This window comes from Hibiscus syriacus, unplaced genomic scaffold (assembly GCF_006381635.1).
Source record: "Hibiscus syriacus cultivar Baekdansim isolate YM2019G1 unplaced genomic scaffold, ASM638163v2 tig00000340_pilon, whole genome shotgun sequence".
In the NCBI taxonomy this organism is placed as follows: domain Eukaryota; kingdom Viridiplantae; phylum Streptophyta; class Magnoliopsida; order Malvales; family Malvaceae; genus Hibiscus; species Hibiscus syriacus.
The window spans coordinates 1,925,323-1,941,592 of record NW_024061783.1 but is presented as its reverse complement, the minus strand read 5'-3'; the positions used below and the strand labels follow the sequence as shown (position 1 = coordinate 1,941,592).

Genomic DNA, 16,270 nt, shown 5'->3' with positions numbered 1-16,270 from the left:
CGAAATATTTGAATTTTACACTGCAGGTACTGATTCCCTATGAAGGGGTACCGATCCCCCCACGCTCCAAACTGTTTTATTAATTGTTTTCACACAATAACGACTCTATTGACTTCACCAATGATCTCCCAACGTTCAGAAGTGATTCAAGGTGTATTTAAACAAGCTTAGGAGCCATTGATCAACAACAATTAAGAAGAATTGAGAGAGAATCAAAGAGAAAACATCAAACCTCAAGTTTGAGCATTTTCAAGCCTATTTCATTCAATATTCATTTTTGCTTTCAAGAACACTTATTGTGCTCAATTGTATTATTATTAAGTGTTCTTTTTTTGTTCTAGAATTGTGCAAACATCTTACCTTGTGAGATTTTTTCTGATAAGTTTGCAAATTTGTGTATTTCTCTTTGGGAGAGAGTGTTCTCAAGAATTTGGGGTATAATTATTGAGGGAGTTCTAAGGTTACTCTTTGTTCTCAAAAGAAAGAACAAATTAGTGAATTTGATGGAAAATCCTTAGTGTGGATAGTTAAGGTAGTGGACGTAGACTTTGGTTGAGAAAGTCGAACCACTCTAAATCGTTGTGCAAATATTTTCAATTTTCTGCAAAAGCTTCCACCAAATTTTTATTGTCAATTCACTCCCCTCTTGGCCAATTTCGTCGATCGATTAACTCAACAATTATACTTCTTGTATTATGTAATTTGGTCCCCTAACCCTTTGTTTATTTTTCTTGCAATTCACTTTTAACATTAATTTGGTCCATCAATTTCAATTTATTTCAATTTGATCCCTTAATTTTTATCTATTTATTTGTTTATTTAAAAAAATATTTTAACATGCTCGGTTGATATTTTTTCTTTTTCAAAATTTAACATTTTTTTACTTATTTTGTTTCTTTTTAAATTTAATATCTTTTTTATTTTTTTCTCTTTTAACATTTTTGAACCTTTTTTAAATTTAACCTTTTTTTCTTCTCTTTGATTTATTTAATATTAATTTTTACTTTATTTTACGATCTAACATTTTTTAATCTTTTTTAAATTTAACCTTTTTTCTTCTCTTTGATTTATTTAATATTTAATATTCACTTTATTTTACGATCTAACATTTTTGAATCTTTTTTGAATTTAACCTTTTTTCTTCTCTTTGATTTATTTAATATTTAATATTCACTTTATTTTACGATCTAACATTCTTGATTCTTTAGGTGTAATTTTAATTGATCAAAGGTAAATAATTTGAATCGAAACTTTAAATTTTAATTTAACTTTTAATTTTCACAATTAAGACAACCGAGAAATTAAGTTGGTACCGAAAAGGCAGTACAAGGGTGATAATCCTTCCTTGACTGTAATCAACTCCAGAATCCAATACATTTTTGGTAAAACGCAGAGTAGATAAGATAGTAAATTAAGGTATCCGATTAACCTATTTTTTTAAAAAATAATCGGTGACGACTCTAACACGTTTTATTTAATTCGAAACCCTATTTCGGACCCACCCGAAGGACGGTTACAACAATTATAATTTCTATTCTATATGTGTTTTGTTGTATAAAATTGTTTTCTATATATATATATATATAAAATTAATAAAGTATATCATATAAATAGTAAGAATCGGCAGGATGGGAGGAAAAAAGGACATAGCATAGGCAAAATTCAGAAACATAATCAAAAGAAATTAATAGAAAACACCCACAAACGCAGAGACAATACTTATTAAATTAACCATCAGTTCATGGCCGATAATTTAAGGTCTTGGAATCGAATTACGAGAGAATAAAAATTTATTTTTGCATGGAAGATGATCGACCTTGCTTCTCTACCGTTGCTTGTATGATAATCAGACTGCATGCCGACATCCTAGAAAATTGGAATGACAAATTATCAGATTAACTCGGTGACTAAAAATCAACTCTGCAAGAGTTAGTAGACTTCACGGCTGACTCAAGAATTATTGGCACCGTAAAAAATATTAAATCTCTTTAGCAATTTAAACAAATACGTGACGAGGAAAACCAACAACACACAAATCAATATCACCAAAATACACACAATGATGAGCAGCCTTGATTTCGTCCAAATAAATGACATTAATCAACTGAGAAGCCAACCAAACATAAACTTGCATGTAACATAAATAAAAAGGCATTAGAGTTACATGTACTTCTAAAAGAAATAATGTGACATTCGTATTATTTTTTCTTTCAATGTGATCCTCCAACTTAGAAAATAAACTCAATGTAGCCATTTAACAAACGTTTTTTCGTCGTTGACCGTTAAGGTACTAGAGTGGTAGTTCACGGTGCCGCCATGGTGGTCTACGGTGTTGACGTAATAGTTCATTTGTCATGTTTGAGTTAATTTAGCCCATATACAATGTCATTTGTCACGTTATCAACTATCGCGGACTGCCACGTCAGCACAGTGAACTCCACGTCAATAGAGTGAACTACCACATCAGCACCGTAATAGTAAAAAAATATTGGTCAAACGGCCACATTGGATTTATTTTATGAGTTTGAGAGACACATTGAAATAAAAAATAGAACGAGGGGCATATTGGTTTTTTCAAAAGTATAGGGACCTCTGATGCATTTTCCATTAAATAATCAAATATCTATGCAAATAGGGGTGTTTATCGAGCGAGTCGATTACGAGTTGGACAGTGCTCAACTCTTTTTCGTTAAAAAATTTGTTAGTCGACTTGTTGCTCATTAAACTCGTTAAAAATTTACTCGACTCGTGCTCGTTAAGAAGGCTCGTTGCTCATTAAGTTCATCGAAATATTTATCTTATTTTCTTAACTATAGGTAAAAAATATTAATATAAACATAAAATAATAAATATAACAATTTTTTATCAAAATATTGCATAAAGTAATTTCAAAGTCTGAAGTAATAATACATAATGTATAATAAATAGAGTTTACTTTTTAGTGTAGTAAAATGATAAAAATTTAATATTTTTTTGTTTATCAAAAAATTAATAGATTAATATTTCATTATTATTTTTATTTATTAATAAATTAGTAATTTTTTAATGAAATATTTTTTTTTAGATAAGCAATATAAGTTTATATAAAAAACTTTAACGAGTTACTCATAAACTCATCAAATCAAGTTAGATTTTATTAAATTCATCTAATTAAGATCTTGAGTCGAATTTTTATTCAACAGACTAACCTCAAGGCTCGAACTCACTTCCCTTGGGGAGTTGACCAGACCTGAAAACATCAAACTTTGTCATGTTAGAGTAGGAATAAGGGATCCCATTTTCCTTCAAGAACTCCTCAAGCAATCTCTTAACGCCGTCGGGATCCTCATTTTCACATTCGATCTCGTAACACGTTCCGAAATCGTATGTAGTCTCGTCCACTTCCAGCCTCAGTTTTTCCCAATAAAAGACCGTTTTTTTATTCTTAAACCAGCCCAAACAAACAAACCCCGCTTCTTCCCCGACCCCGAACTCATCTTTAACCCTCTTCACAATCCTGGACTCGGTCTTCGCCAACCTCGCAGTGTCCTCCACGCAACCGCGTGCAATGCACAGATCCAGTTCCTCCGTGTCTTTCTCCACGCGGCAGACGCCGTCTACCAGGGTAGGTTTGGATTTGAGGGAAACGTCGCAGTGGGCTTCCTCGTCGGGGAAGCTGAGGCGAAGAACGGAAAGTCGGGAGGAAAGGGTGTTTGTTGGGGTGTCGAAGAAGTAGTTTTGTTGATGGAGGGTTTTGATGAAGAAAGGAGAAAGGACGGTGGTTAGTTGACGGTGGGCGGTGGCGTCCCGGAGGCGTAGCTTCACTTCGACTTCCATCAGGCGGACTAAAACGTAAAATCTAAAGGAATTGTAGTAACAAAACGAGAACGGTTGAAGAAATGAAGAACGGCAGAGAGAAGAAAGAAGACTAAAGCATATCATTCATCTGCACATTTCTCGTTCATTCCTAAGAACAAAACTCGTCTGTAGAGATAAGGTGAGATAAGGTGAAATTTATAGTTCGAACATATGTCGTCAGTCGTCTCTGATGACTAAAGGGGTCGTCATGCCGTCCCTGCGAGTTGTGGTGAGTTACTTCATTACCTATATCGATAATTAAACATCTCGTCAGTTTGGTTGTCGGGATCGCATGACGACCTATAAAAAAATCGTTATTACTTAGAGAAATTTAAGTAATCGCATAAAAACCTAATTATCTTGTAGATAATATTTTTTAATTAGAGAAATTTAAGTAATCATTGTTCGGAGTACATAACGACCAATATAAATCGATTGAAAGACATGATGAACTATAAAAAATTGTAATATTCGCTCTAAATAGACAAATAATTCTTCAACTACACCTGAATAATTTTTTTTCAACATTATTAGGTGTCCTTCAAATCCTGTCCCTTTTAAGGGTCCATTAATATGCCCCCACAATAATATATATATACAATTACGTGTATTATTTGCTTTATTCAGGACAACAGTTGTTTGAATGTTATTGACGTCAGACAAATGGTCCAATCTTATCCTTGTTATCCTCACGTTTTTTTTTTCACTACTTTCTAAAACCTATGACATCATTTTTCTGTTCTCATTAAAATCCTTTTCAAATCCACATATGTTAATACGAGTATATTTTCACACTCACTACTAAACTGGTTATCCACCACTAATCTTATACCTATGTGTATCCGTATATACCCGCTTGTCAATAACCTTATAAGTTATATAAACGATGATCTTCGATTCTAAAAATGATCAATAAAATTTATTAATGGGTTAAATTTAGTTTAATTTGTTAATAGGAATAGAAAAAATAAGAAAATTTACATACCCAAATTTTTTTAAAATAAGATATTAAAATTTTGGACCCCTATTTTTTAATTTCTAGATCCGCCACTAATTAATGGGTGAGCGGATGTGGAGCGGGTAATGTCTTAAACTCATCACCTACCTACTACCCACGACGGGTATGGCTTTTTACATCCACACGCGCTAATTGTCCACTAAATTTATATCAATCTCAACCCTAATTCGAGCTGATACAGTACGAAATCCACAAAATTGTATATGTTGTCATCTTAGCATTGATATCTTATATTTATATTATTCACTTATCTTTAACCTTTTTAAAAATTCGTTTAATATTATCAATTATCAATTAATTAAATAAGATGAATATAATTAAGAATTTAAAATTTATATGATAAATAATATAAATTAAATTAAAAAAATCAACAATAAATTTCCATAACATCTTATTTGATTCAATCAGATAACGGATCTAATTAAAGTAACGGTTCACCTTATTGGACCATGTGCAATAATTCAGGCTACATAATTAAGCGGTATTTATAATTGAGAAAATAACCTCAGTGACCGAAAATGCCTTATAATATACGATTTTAACCAACTTTTTTGGATTTGCCAAAATGACCAACAAAATCGCAACGCGAACTCTAATTTTTCAACTCAGTTTCCAAATTCGCAACGCGATTGTAAGATTCACAACGCGATTTTGAAAAATGTGTTGCGATAGTTAAAATGTGTTGCGAGAGTTAAAATGTGTTGCGAGAGTTTGAAAAACGTGTAGTTGCGATAGTGAAAAAGTGTTGCGATAGTGAAAAATCCAAAATAAGTTTACATTTTAACTATTCCAAATTCACGTGGAGTTTGAAACAATAAAGAATGTGTTGCGATAGTGTAAAAGATTCCCAAGCCATTTGTAAGATCTTAGTTTGAAACAATAAAGAATGTGTTGCGATAGTGTAAAATATTCCCAAGTGTTGGTAATGCTCAATCCCACATAGTATTGGAAACACTATTGGGAATGGGTATTTAAGGCTTGGATTTCCCACGTGAACTTGGACTATGGCAACGAATTTCGACTAACGTAAATTTGAAAAATCGCAACGCGAACTTGGACTATCGCAAAATCGCGTTGCGAATTTGGAAACTGAGTTGAAAAATTAGAGCTCGCGTTGCGATTTTGTTGGTCATTTTAGCAAATCCAAAAAAAATTTGTTAAAATCGTATATTATAAGGCATTTTCGGTCACTGAGGCTATTTTCTCTTTATAATTTGGTTAGATCCTATCAGCCTACAACCTTTTTCCTTTGATTTTATTTATTTCATTTTACAACCATCAACCACCACCCAAAGCAATAAAGCTGTAACTTTATAGCTAAGGTCTGTAGGGACAAGCGAACAATTAAGTGGGTGGATTCAATCTCAATCATATCTTATATTTTTTTTGAAGGAATAACTTCTTATATTCCAATAGCGTCATCAATTATAAGTTGTTTGATATATTCGGGTTCTTCCAAGAAAAACCAGACTGGATTATGGTTCGATAAGGCCCATTGAGCTAAGGAGTGAGCAACTCTATTAGCATCCCTACAAACATAATGGACTTTAAAAGAAGGATGATCATCCAAACTCAATCTTACCTCATTGAGCAACAATCCAACTGTTTAAATGTCCTGTGTCTTTCTAAAGATCCTGTTCGACAACCTGTACACAATCGAGATGACATCGCCTTCAATAATGACATTGTTCCACCCATTCTCATGCGCAAAGCGAATACCTTGAGAAAAAGCTTCTGCTTCCGTAGACTCGGCCATGAACGAATGATTGATTTTCTTTGCCAACCCTCTGATTACCATACCATGCATATCCCTCGCCACAACTCCAATTGCCGCCACCCGAGCATCCTTGCAAAATGCCCTATCCACATTAATCTTTACCACATTCATATTTGGTTTGCTCTATTTACGGTTCCTATGGGGTTGAAGATCAACATTTGATACACCAAAAGAGTTCCAAGCCTGCTTAAACTCTCCAATCAGATTCGAAGAGTTCAAAATGATATCTCTGTCCGATTGTAAGTCCCCATTATGCACCAAGTTGTTGCGCCGGTTTCAAATATTCCAAAGTAAAGCAAGGAACAAATCAAATCCTTCTCTACTCAATTTGGATATAACATACGAAAGCCAGAGAAGACACTAACTCCTATTCCAATAAACAACCTCTTGGGGAAGCCCGGACATCGAAAGAAACTTCTTCGAAACAGGGCAATCTTTAATCGCATGCAACACCAATTCCAGCTCTTGTTTACAAAGCGGACAAAAACCATCTCCGAGGTTAGCTTGCTTCATTTTTGACCCCGCAGGAAGAGCTTCATGGCACAAGCGCCAACCGAAAATCCTGATTTTTGGAAGAACATTCGCCTTAGCCACAACATTCCAAATACCTTCCACAATCAATGTTGGACTGTTCTGAATCATAAGCCAATTGTATCCCAATTTAGCCGAGTATGATCCTGAACTATGATGGCTCCACAATAACAAATCATGCAATCAAGGTATTTAAGACCTGGGAAGCATCCTCCCTGAGAAGCACCCTGTTCACTTTTGGCTCATCCTAACTTGCACTTCCAGGAATCATAAACTCTCCTACTCTAACCGGCTGATCAGACCGATCCAAATATCTTTCCTTCCAACAAATGGGCCTAGAATCCACCCACTTGTCCTCAAACATACGAACCCTACTATCCACCCCACCCTCCAAAAAAAACCGTCCTTAAGAGCCTCTTTGGCCTTCATCAGACTTGCCCAAGCATAAGAATGACGCTCCCCAAGTTTTGCCTCAAAAAATGACGAGTTAGGGAAGTACTTAGATTTAAGGACCTTAAAAGCCAAAGAATTATCATCTTGGATGAGTCTCCAAATCTGATTTCCGAGCAGTGCAATATTAAACAAGCTAAGATCCCTGAAGTCAATACCTCCCAGTTTTTTTGGCCAACAAACCTTGTCTCATGCAACCATCGACCATCCTCTAGAATTATGTTTGCCCGACCACCAATAAGACCTTGCTTGAGTCTTGATATCTTCAATTACACCTTCTGGAAGCAGGTAACATGACATAGCATACGCTGGAAGGGCCTAAACCATTGACTTAATGAAGACCTCCCTACCTCCGAAAGAGAGAAGTCGTTTTGTCCACCCCTGAATCTTCTTCTCCGTCTTGTCTTTTATGAAATTAAAAGTCGTTCGCCTACCTTTTCTAACAGCAATAGGTAAGCCGAGGTAGTTCCCTGGATCCACGACCTCAACGACCCTTAATACACTTAAAAAACGTCGTCCGAATCAGGAGTATTAGGGTTGAAATAGATGTTCGAATTTTCAAAATTCACCTTCTGACCTGAAGCCTTTTCATACTGATTCAGAATGCTCTTAACCTTGCGCAACTCCCCAATAGAATTTTTAACAAACAGAATACTATAATCTACATACAGTAAATGAGAGATTCTTGGCCCTCACAAACTAGCTCTAATTCCCTTGATCTCATTATTCATTTGTGCCTTCAGAAGTAACGCAGAGAGTCCTTGAGCGTAAAACAGAAACAAATATGGAGATAAAGGATCTCATTGACGGAGTCCCCTTTGAGGAATGAAAGAGTCAAATAAAACCCCATTAATACGCACTTGGAAAGAGACAGTGGAAATACACTTTCGAATAAGATTAACAAGGGAATTATTAAAACCCATTCGAAGTATAACATCCAAAAGAAAATCCCATTCAACTCTATCATATGCTTTCTCCATATCTAACTTAATGGTCGCTCCCTTATTAGGTCCATTTTTAGACCCCTTAAGTCATGAGCCACTAAGAAATTATCCGATATACGCCTACCTGGGATAAAGGCACATTGGTTTTCGGTAATACAAGCATGCATCAAAGGCTTTAAGCGATTAACAATAGCTTTGGACACAACCTTATAAGTGACCGTGCAAAGGCTAATCGGTCTAAAATTCTTCATTAATTTTGGACTGGTAACTTTGGGAACTAACACTAAAACGGTACGATTAACAGAATGAAAGCCAGACAAACCATTCAACATACTTAAACAAAGTTCTACAAAATCAATTCCAAGAATATCCCAAAAAGAGCGAAAAAATTGACCAGAGAGTCCATCAAAACCTAGGGCTTTTGACAGTTAACTTGAGAGAAGGAAATGATAACATCCTCAGCGGTAAAGTTCCGGCAAAGCACCTCATTATCACTAGGCGAAATACATCGAGCAATGGCTTGAAGGATCTCCTCGTCAGGTGTCGCTTCGGAAGATCGAAAGAGAGAGGAAAAGTAGCTTGTTGCAACACCAAAAATATCCTCCAATTTGTCACACCAAATTCCCCCTTCACTCTCCACCCCCTCAATCCAATTCTTTTTGCGACGCCCATTTTCTCTAGTATGGAAGAAAGTATAATTACGATCCCCATCTTTAAGCCACGCCACACGGGATCTTTGAAGCCGAAACTTTTCATCCTTATCCACGATGTCCTTCAGCTCAACCATCGCTTTCCTACGCTGCACACAAGACACGTCCGAAACAGGACCCGAATCAATCCAAAGTATGTGGCTTCTAAAGCGTTTCTCATCCCTCTTCGCCTGACCTCTTCTCTCCCGCTGCCAAGTACCAAGCCTATCCCCTAATTTCCCCACTTTAACCGAGAATGGATCATCGGTATTCTCCCAAACTTGTTTGACAATTTGATGACATTGATCTTCATTGGCCCAACACACATCAAACTAAAAATAGTCTTTCATGGTGGAACAATACGGGAAATCACCCTCCAAACTCAGAAAAATCGTAGAATGGTCAGACATAGCCATCGGAATCGTAACCACGGAACACTCCGAGAACAAGAGCCTCCAGTTATTTTTAGCCACGAATCTATCTATTCTTTCACTCACAAAAGACTTGGCTCGAGTACCACTAGCCCAGGTAAACCATCCAATCCTAGGCCGAATGTCCCATAGATCCACTCCACGGAGACATTGTTGGAACTCCTCCATATGCACTCACCGGTTTCCGACCTCCTCTCTTCTTATACGGATGGATAATTTTATTAAAATCACCTCCCAAACACCAAGGGAGTGAGGAAGTAGATGCCAAATAGAAATCAGCTCCCAATTATCCCTCTTGTCCGACCACGCACTACGAAAATAAAAACCCGTAAAACGGAATCTCTGCTCTTTCCACATGACTTCCATATCAATATGAAGATTGGAAAAACTCTGGAGAGAAACCTTGATACCTTCCTTCCAAAGCATCATTTGGCCCACACGCTCATCCGCTATTTCAACTGAGAAACATCCGACCATCTTTGTAGCAAGTCGAACAACCTCCACTTTATTTTTCCGTAACTTTGTTTCAGAAACAAAAACCAACACCGGGTTCTTTTCGGAGATCATCCTCCTAAGCTCTCGAACTGTCACAGGGTTCCCAAGCCCTCGACAGTTCCAACTCAATATCGTCACGGTGACTGGCGAAGCTGAACCTCAGTCACCGCCGTTAGCATAACATCCCCGGTACATCCTCTGGAAACTCACTCGGGTCCTTCTCCACACTAGCGCCCACCTTTGAATTCAAGATAGAGTCAGAGATATGCACCAACCTCGGCCCTCACGCTTGGTTCTCGGTCAACCTGTTACTCCTCCTCCATATCACGAACACGATTGAGGAAAAACTTTGGAAAAGTTTGAGGGAGGGAGCTATCAGGCCCGGTGGGATTGGACAGATCAATATCATCCTCTTGATTAGAGTTTGATGAATGCAGGAGATCTCTACCTGACATCTACGGTCTACCTTGGGGAGTCCTTGCAACTCGTTCTGAAAGCGGGCTGCTCGCCGAACTTGTCATCGACCGACCATTATTCTCACCTTCAACATAAATAATCATTTCCCTTCTTCGACTACTGCTCTCTTCAGTTCACTTATTAGGCGACACTCTGAGCCATTCCCCAAACTGGAGAGGCTACTGCATATGATCCGAGAAACCCGGATATTCAGTAAGTACATGGCCAATAATACCACACCTATGACAAATTAAGGGTAGCCGTTCGTATTTGAGCAAGCACTTCCTCGGTTGCCCATTCGCGAGTTGCCCCATCTTGGCACATCTGCGCAAAGGCTTGGTGCTATCAATTTGCACTCTAACCCGTAGGTAGTCGCCCATTCTTCCTTCTCCGGACCTTGTATCAGTAGAAATAGTATTCCCTATCTTATTTCCAATCTTTTCCATTGTCTCAATCCACATAAGCCCCAAGGGGAGCTCGTAAATTCTCACCCACACAGCAAGAGGCCTGAAGTCAAATTCTTCTAGACTTAAGGTAGGGTTAAAGTGTGCTATTGCCAAAAGAGTTCCTTCAAAACTCCATTGGGTGCGTTTCAAAATCGCTTGCTTATCCGAGAGCGTTTTGAATTTAAACAGGAACATATTGTCTTTCAAAATGCTTGAATCCATGAGTCTAGCATGACCCCAAATAGAATGGAAGACCCTTAGCACCACCTCGCTATCAACTCTCTTGTAGCCTATTATCTTCGCAACGATTCACTTATCCATTTTCACCACATCATCTTCAGTAATGACCCTTGGTGGAGAGATATCCTCCGACTCCTCTTTAGTGAATCTTAGATGATTCATGAGTTGCCTCTTCTGACATTGTACTAGTAGTAAGATCAAATGAAGGAGAAAGCAAAATACTACTCTTACACCCTTTTTTGTTAGCCAATACTTCAAAGGAAATACTCCAAAAAACAAAGACAAAGGCAGAAAGCTTTCTTTTGAGAGTGTGAGAGGTAAAAGCTTCCTGCTCTCCCCTTAGCCTTCTTTCCAATCCCAGCTATCAATCCCAATGAATTGACTAGGTGCTATCCGATGTGACTTTTCCCTCTTACTCTTTCTGCCTACTCTAAATAAATTCTGTAAAGATATCCCCTCATCATATCAATCAAAACAAACTTATTTGAAAAATCCATTTCCCCGAAAAAGGCAATCTGACGCAAATTTTCCAACCTATAGTCATGTCCGAACAGTGATCGCAGAACCTATTCGTACAGTGCTCGCAGATACTGTCTACCTGCTATGTCTGACTTGACTTTGGACACCCGCCCCATGCCTGATCCCAATCGTTCTCACCTGCTGACTGCACAAAGCAGTATCGATAGATCAGCCCCATACTGCATTTAAATAGACTTCCTGCTGAACAAACTGCTGCCATCGAAAATAAATAAATTGTTCTCCCACTTGACAAGACCAAAAATCATACTTGAACATCCTTATATACTTCCATTTAAAATACTTCCGATGAAATCCCCAAAAGCACCCTAATATCATAACAATAATAGGCTCTTGACTTGTCTCTTCATTTAAAATTCCCCCAATTTTCCTTGTTTGATAATTCCCTTTAAAATAATTCACCTCAAATCCACAACACCACACGCTATCTCCCTTAATGATCAACTGTACTTTAACAAACCAAACCCATACCCACTTGCCAGTCCGTACATCAGCAGTTGTCCCGTGTAATAGACTCTAATCTTTCCAATCTCTCCCCACCTGCTTTTGGTGAACCCATTCCGATCATCTTCTTCTTTCCCCTTATCGGAACTTGTTGTTTTTTCCGACTTGAAACTCCACCGAATTCCTTGACCAACTACCAGTTTTCCCATATCCCATACTTGAAATCCTCCCCAATCCCTCTTCTAGTCCTCTTCTCCTCCCTTAAAGAACACATTCCCCACAATCCAATTTCGGGTGTTCCCATAAGCTACAATTCCTCTCTCTAAATCATTCCATCGCCAACAGCCCTTAAGAAGATCCTGCAAGACATAAATCACGAGTAAGGGACTACATAATAATAAAGACACCTCTTACCTTCAACTTCCTCTACTAAGGATGAACACTGAGAAGGACTTTTGACAGCTGAACAACGATCTAATCCTACTAATCTAGGAACTTGATAATAAACCACCTGACTTTGTGTAAAAAGACTTTTGAGCTCCATAAATGGATCTCGACAACCAAGAAACCATGAAAAAAACATGGAAGAAACCGATAGGGCCAACCGAGGACCCAACACCAAGAAGAAACCTAGAGAGAAGGGAGAACAAATTCTCACTCTAAAACCGCTACCAGTAGACGCTACCAGTAGACATTAATCATATATTATATCTAATTACAAGAAAATGGGGAAGTTCGGCCTCAACAGCTTCTATGGAGACATCCCTGGTGGTCTATTTAACAAAAGAGTCGATACCATCTTCCTCAACAACAACCAGTTCGAAGGTGAACTCCCACAGAATCTTGGGAATTCACCGGCTTCTGTTATAAACCTGGCTAACAAGAAGTTCAGCGAAAACATCCCTGTGAGTTTCGGGTTAGCCAGTTCGAAATTGAAGGAGATTTTGCTGCTGAACAACCAGTTAACAGGCTGCATTCCTGAAGGTGTTGGGATGTTCTCCGAGATGCAGGTTTTCGACGTGAGCCGTGACGCGTTGATCGATCATTTGCCGGACACGATATCTTGTTTAAGTGACATCGAGGTCCTCAATCTGCCTCCCTGACTTGGTTTGTTCATTAGGGAGACTTATGAATTTGACCGTCGCATACAATTTCTTCTCTGGGTTTAGCCATGAATGTTCCAAGTTCTTTAGGAATGCCATGTATACCCGGGAGAGAGATACAGAGACCGCAACCGGAGTGCTCAGTGATCCCCGGAGGAGGGTTGAGTTGTCTCAGAATCCCCTCTGCACAGCCCCTGGTTTGTGGTGCATTGCTTGGGAAATTGGTGGTAAATGTAAGCTCAAATTCTCCATGATCTCATTACTGTGGAAATTACTAGTTGTCAATTTTCCCACTCATTAATGGCAATTTTAAACTTAAAGCTTCTAAATTCATTTCATGTTTTTCCTTCTTTAAAATATGATATCTATCCTAAACCAAAGACTACACACTCCCAACACGAACAAAAACCTTAAGGTCTATCGAACTCATTATCACTCGATTCAACAGACATTGATCTAATCATAATGTTTGTCTGATTAGAAAACCAGACCAATCCCTACAGCTTCAGTTCATCGACAAGTTCCATAGATCTCTTAAGTGAATGCAAAAAAAAAAATGCTGGATAAACTAGTCATTAAATTTGAACATCAGGAACTGGAGTAACAACAATAAGTTGCAGGCAATTTCCCCTTTTTTTTAATGTTTTCTAGCCTATGTAATACATTGGATTAGGCAGTTTAAAGGAACGTTTTGCCACTGCAAAACCCAGCAAGTCACTCCATTGATCTCCAGAGCTCCCATGAATCCTGTAACCTCCATTTGACAGAACCGATCTCCTCTCTGATTTGTATACGGTCGCCGGTGTCCCTCTATCTGAAGCTCCTCTGTATCATAACACATTACAATGTTTATAGCAAGTACGATCATTAAAACCAGAATCGAGGAAATGCTTGCTTGAAAGCTTAACATACCTCAAGATAAGCCCTTCCCAACCGGTATACCCGGCAAGCTCAAGATTCTTTCTGGTGTCCTGCTTCTGATGTTCACTCCGGCCGGTAAGCACAAATATTTTGAACCCCATCTGCTTCAACGCGTTATACAATTTCAAACTCGATGGCATGGCTGGGGCCTTGGCTAATGCCACCCATTGATCCCAACAGCTCTCGTTGAAAGCTTCTGATCTACGTTCATCACAAGATAGCCTCAGACTTCAATGAATGAAAGCCAAAAGAATATAAAATTTACGACAAAGTAAACAGATTAGATAATCCATTGCCATTCGAGATACATGTATAAACATGATCCGCCATAGGCATTGCCGTATAAACAGATTACTTTACACCGCGAGATCCGAGTTTTTCTATGCCATTAACGCGACCAAAAAGCAAAGAAAGTGATGGTCAATGTACGTACCCCAACCCATGATCTATAGTAGGGCATATTGGTCAACAAAGTCTCGTCGATATCGAAGATCCAGGCGTCTTTCCCGTCGGCAGCCATCTCGACGGTGGAAGCAAAGGCGATGGAGAAATTAGTGACGACCTCGCAGTCGGACTCGTAGCGTTTACCAGTCATGTAATATTTGACGTAGGAATGGCAGCGGGAGGGTATCTGGGTCCATCCGCCGGCGTTATTGGTCTCGGCGGCTAGATGCCAGCTTGCACAGTAAACGCCGTCGTCTTCGCTGTGTGATCGGCTGTCGGCCTCCGTTGCTCTCGTCGTCGAGAGTCGGATGATGGGTTCCAAAGTAGCCGAGGAATCGATAACGGAGCCGACGAGGATGACGATGAAAACGGAGATTAGGGGCCGAGAAGCCATTGAAGTGGAAAAAAAAAATTATTCGGCAATTTTAGAGGGAGAGTTTACTTTATTCCTTGTTAATAGATCTCTCCCGCTAAGTGGCTGTCGCTGTCGCTTTGAAGATTCGTTCGACCGGGCTCTCCTAAAATTTATACACTACGATTGCTGTCAACTGGCAAACGTTGTCGTTTTTGCGTTAGGCGTTTTTTAACCGTTAATCTTTGTTTTCCCTTGATTAGATTGATTTGGTTCTATTTTTGTCTGACGAACCCCATGCAGGCGCGGGGCGGTTTCACTGTTCCAACTAATCCTTTTTTTGTCATTTATTTTAATTTATTTTATATGAATAAATAAAAATTAATTAAAAAACTAAATTACAAAAATATACCTCATCTCTCACATACCAGCGACCCTGATCATCCTCCCCTCTCCGCCTCTCCGCCTCTTGACCCAGCTTTTTCCTATCTTTGTCGGCACCGTTCAGACGAGACCCACCTTCCTTTCGCAGCCCTCAGTCAACCAGCAACACACCTGTTTAGCGTTTTCAGCCCTCAAAGTTGCCCAGCTCAGCAGTCAGCAGTGTTCTTGACCTTTCTCGTCGCCGCTTGCCGTCGTCTCCCTCTCTCAACGACGATAACTCTCTCTCCCTCTCTTAGACTGATCTCTTTATTGAATTCGATAGCCCAGTGTTCAATTAAATCTTATTTTTATCTAATATGTTTTCAAAAATTTGAGCCATATAGAATGAACCAGTGAAGGAATGAATCGAACAATTGCAACGACAGCTCCTTGTGCTTGCTTCTTCACTACCATCATTGGGTTCAGATTGAACCCTAAAGTCATTATAATCACCATGAAAGACAAAAGCGCTTGAACTCAGGGTCGAGATCCCTCCCAAGAACTTCATTTTTGGGATAAAAAATGGTGATATTGTGTGTGCCCACAGCTTCTTTAAGGATATGCAATAACAAAGTACAATGAGGTTGTCCCTGCAAATTCAACTTCAATGTGATTATTAGTACGACACCGGTTTTCACATGTGCACGAATTTTTTTACTTAGCGGAAAAAATGATTTGAATAAATGGTTTTTAAAATGTTTTGGGAGTCGCTATCGGCCTTTTGGGTCGGGT

General features: G+C 38.6%; 1 protein-coding gene and 1 pseudogene across 1 annotated transcript; both read right to left on the bottom strand.

Annotated features, from left to right (window-relative positions):
• Nucleotides 1-1,684: 1,684 nt before the first annotated feature.
• LOC120194750 (triphosphate tunnel metalloenzyme 3-like) lies at nt 1,685-3,985 on the bottom strand. Its single transcript, XM_039196988.1, has 2 exons — nt 3,189-3,985; nt 1,685-1,866 (listed from the first exon to the last, which is right to left on the bottom strand). The coding sequence occupies exon 1, from the start codon at nt 3,919-3,921 to the stop codon at nt 3,190-3,192; it is 732 nt and encodes a 243-aa protein (XP_039052919.1). The 5' UTR covers nt 3,922-3,985; the 3' UTR covers nt 1,685-1,866; nt 3,189.
• A 10,053-nt stretch (nt 3,986-14,038) lies between these two features.
• On the bottom strand, nt 14,039-15,192 carry LOC120194652 (annotated as a pseudogene).
• Nucleotides 15,193-16,270: the final 1,078 nt, after the last annotated feature.

Coding starts and splice junctions, on each gene's coding strand:
- LOC120194750 (XM_039196988.1), bottom strand. CDS start 3,921: ATGATATGCTTTAGTCTTCTTTCTTCTCTCTGCCGTTCTTCATTTCTT.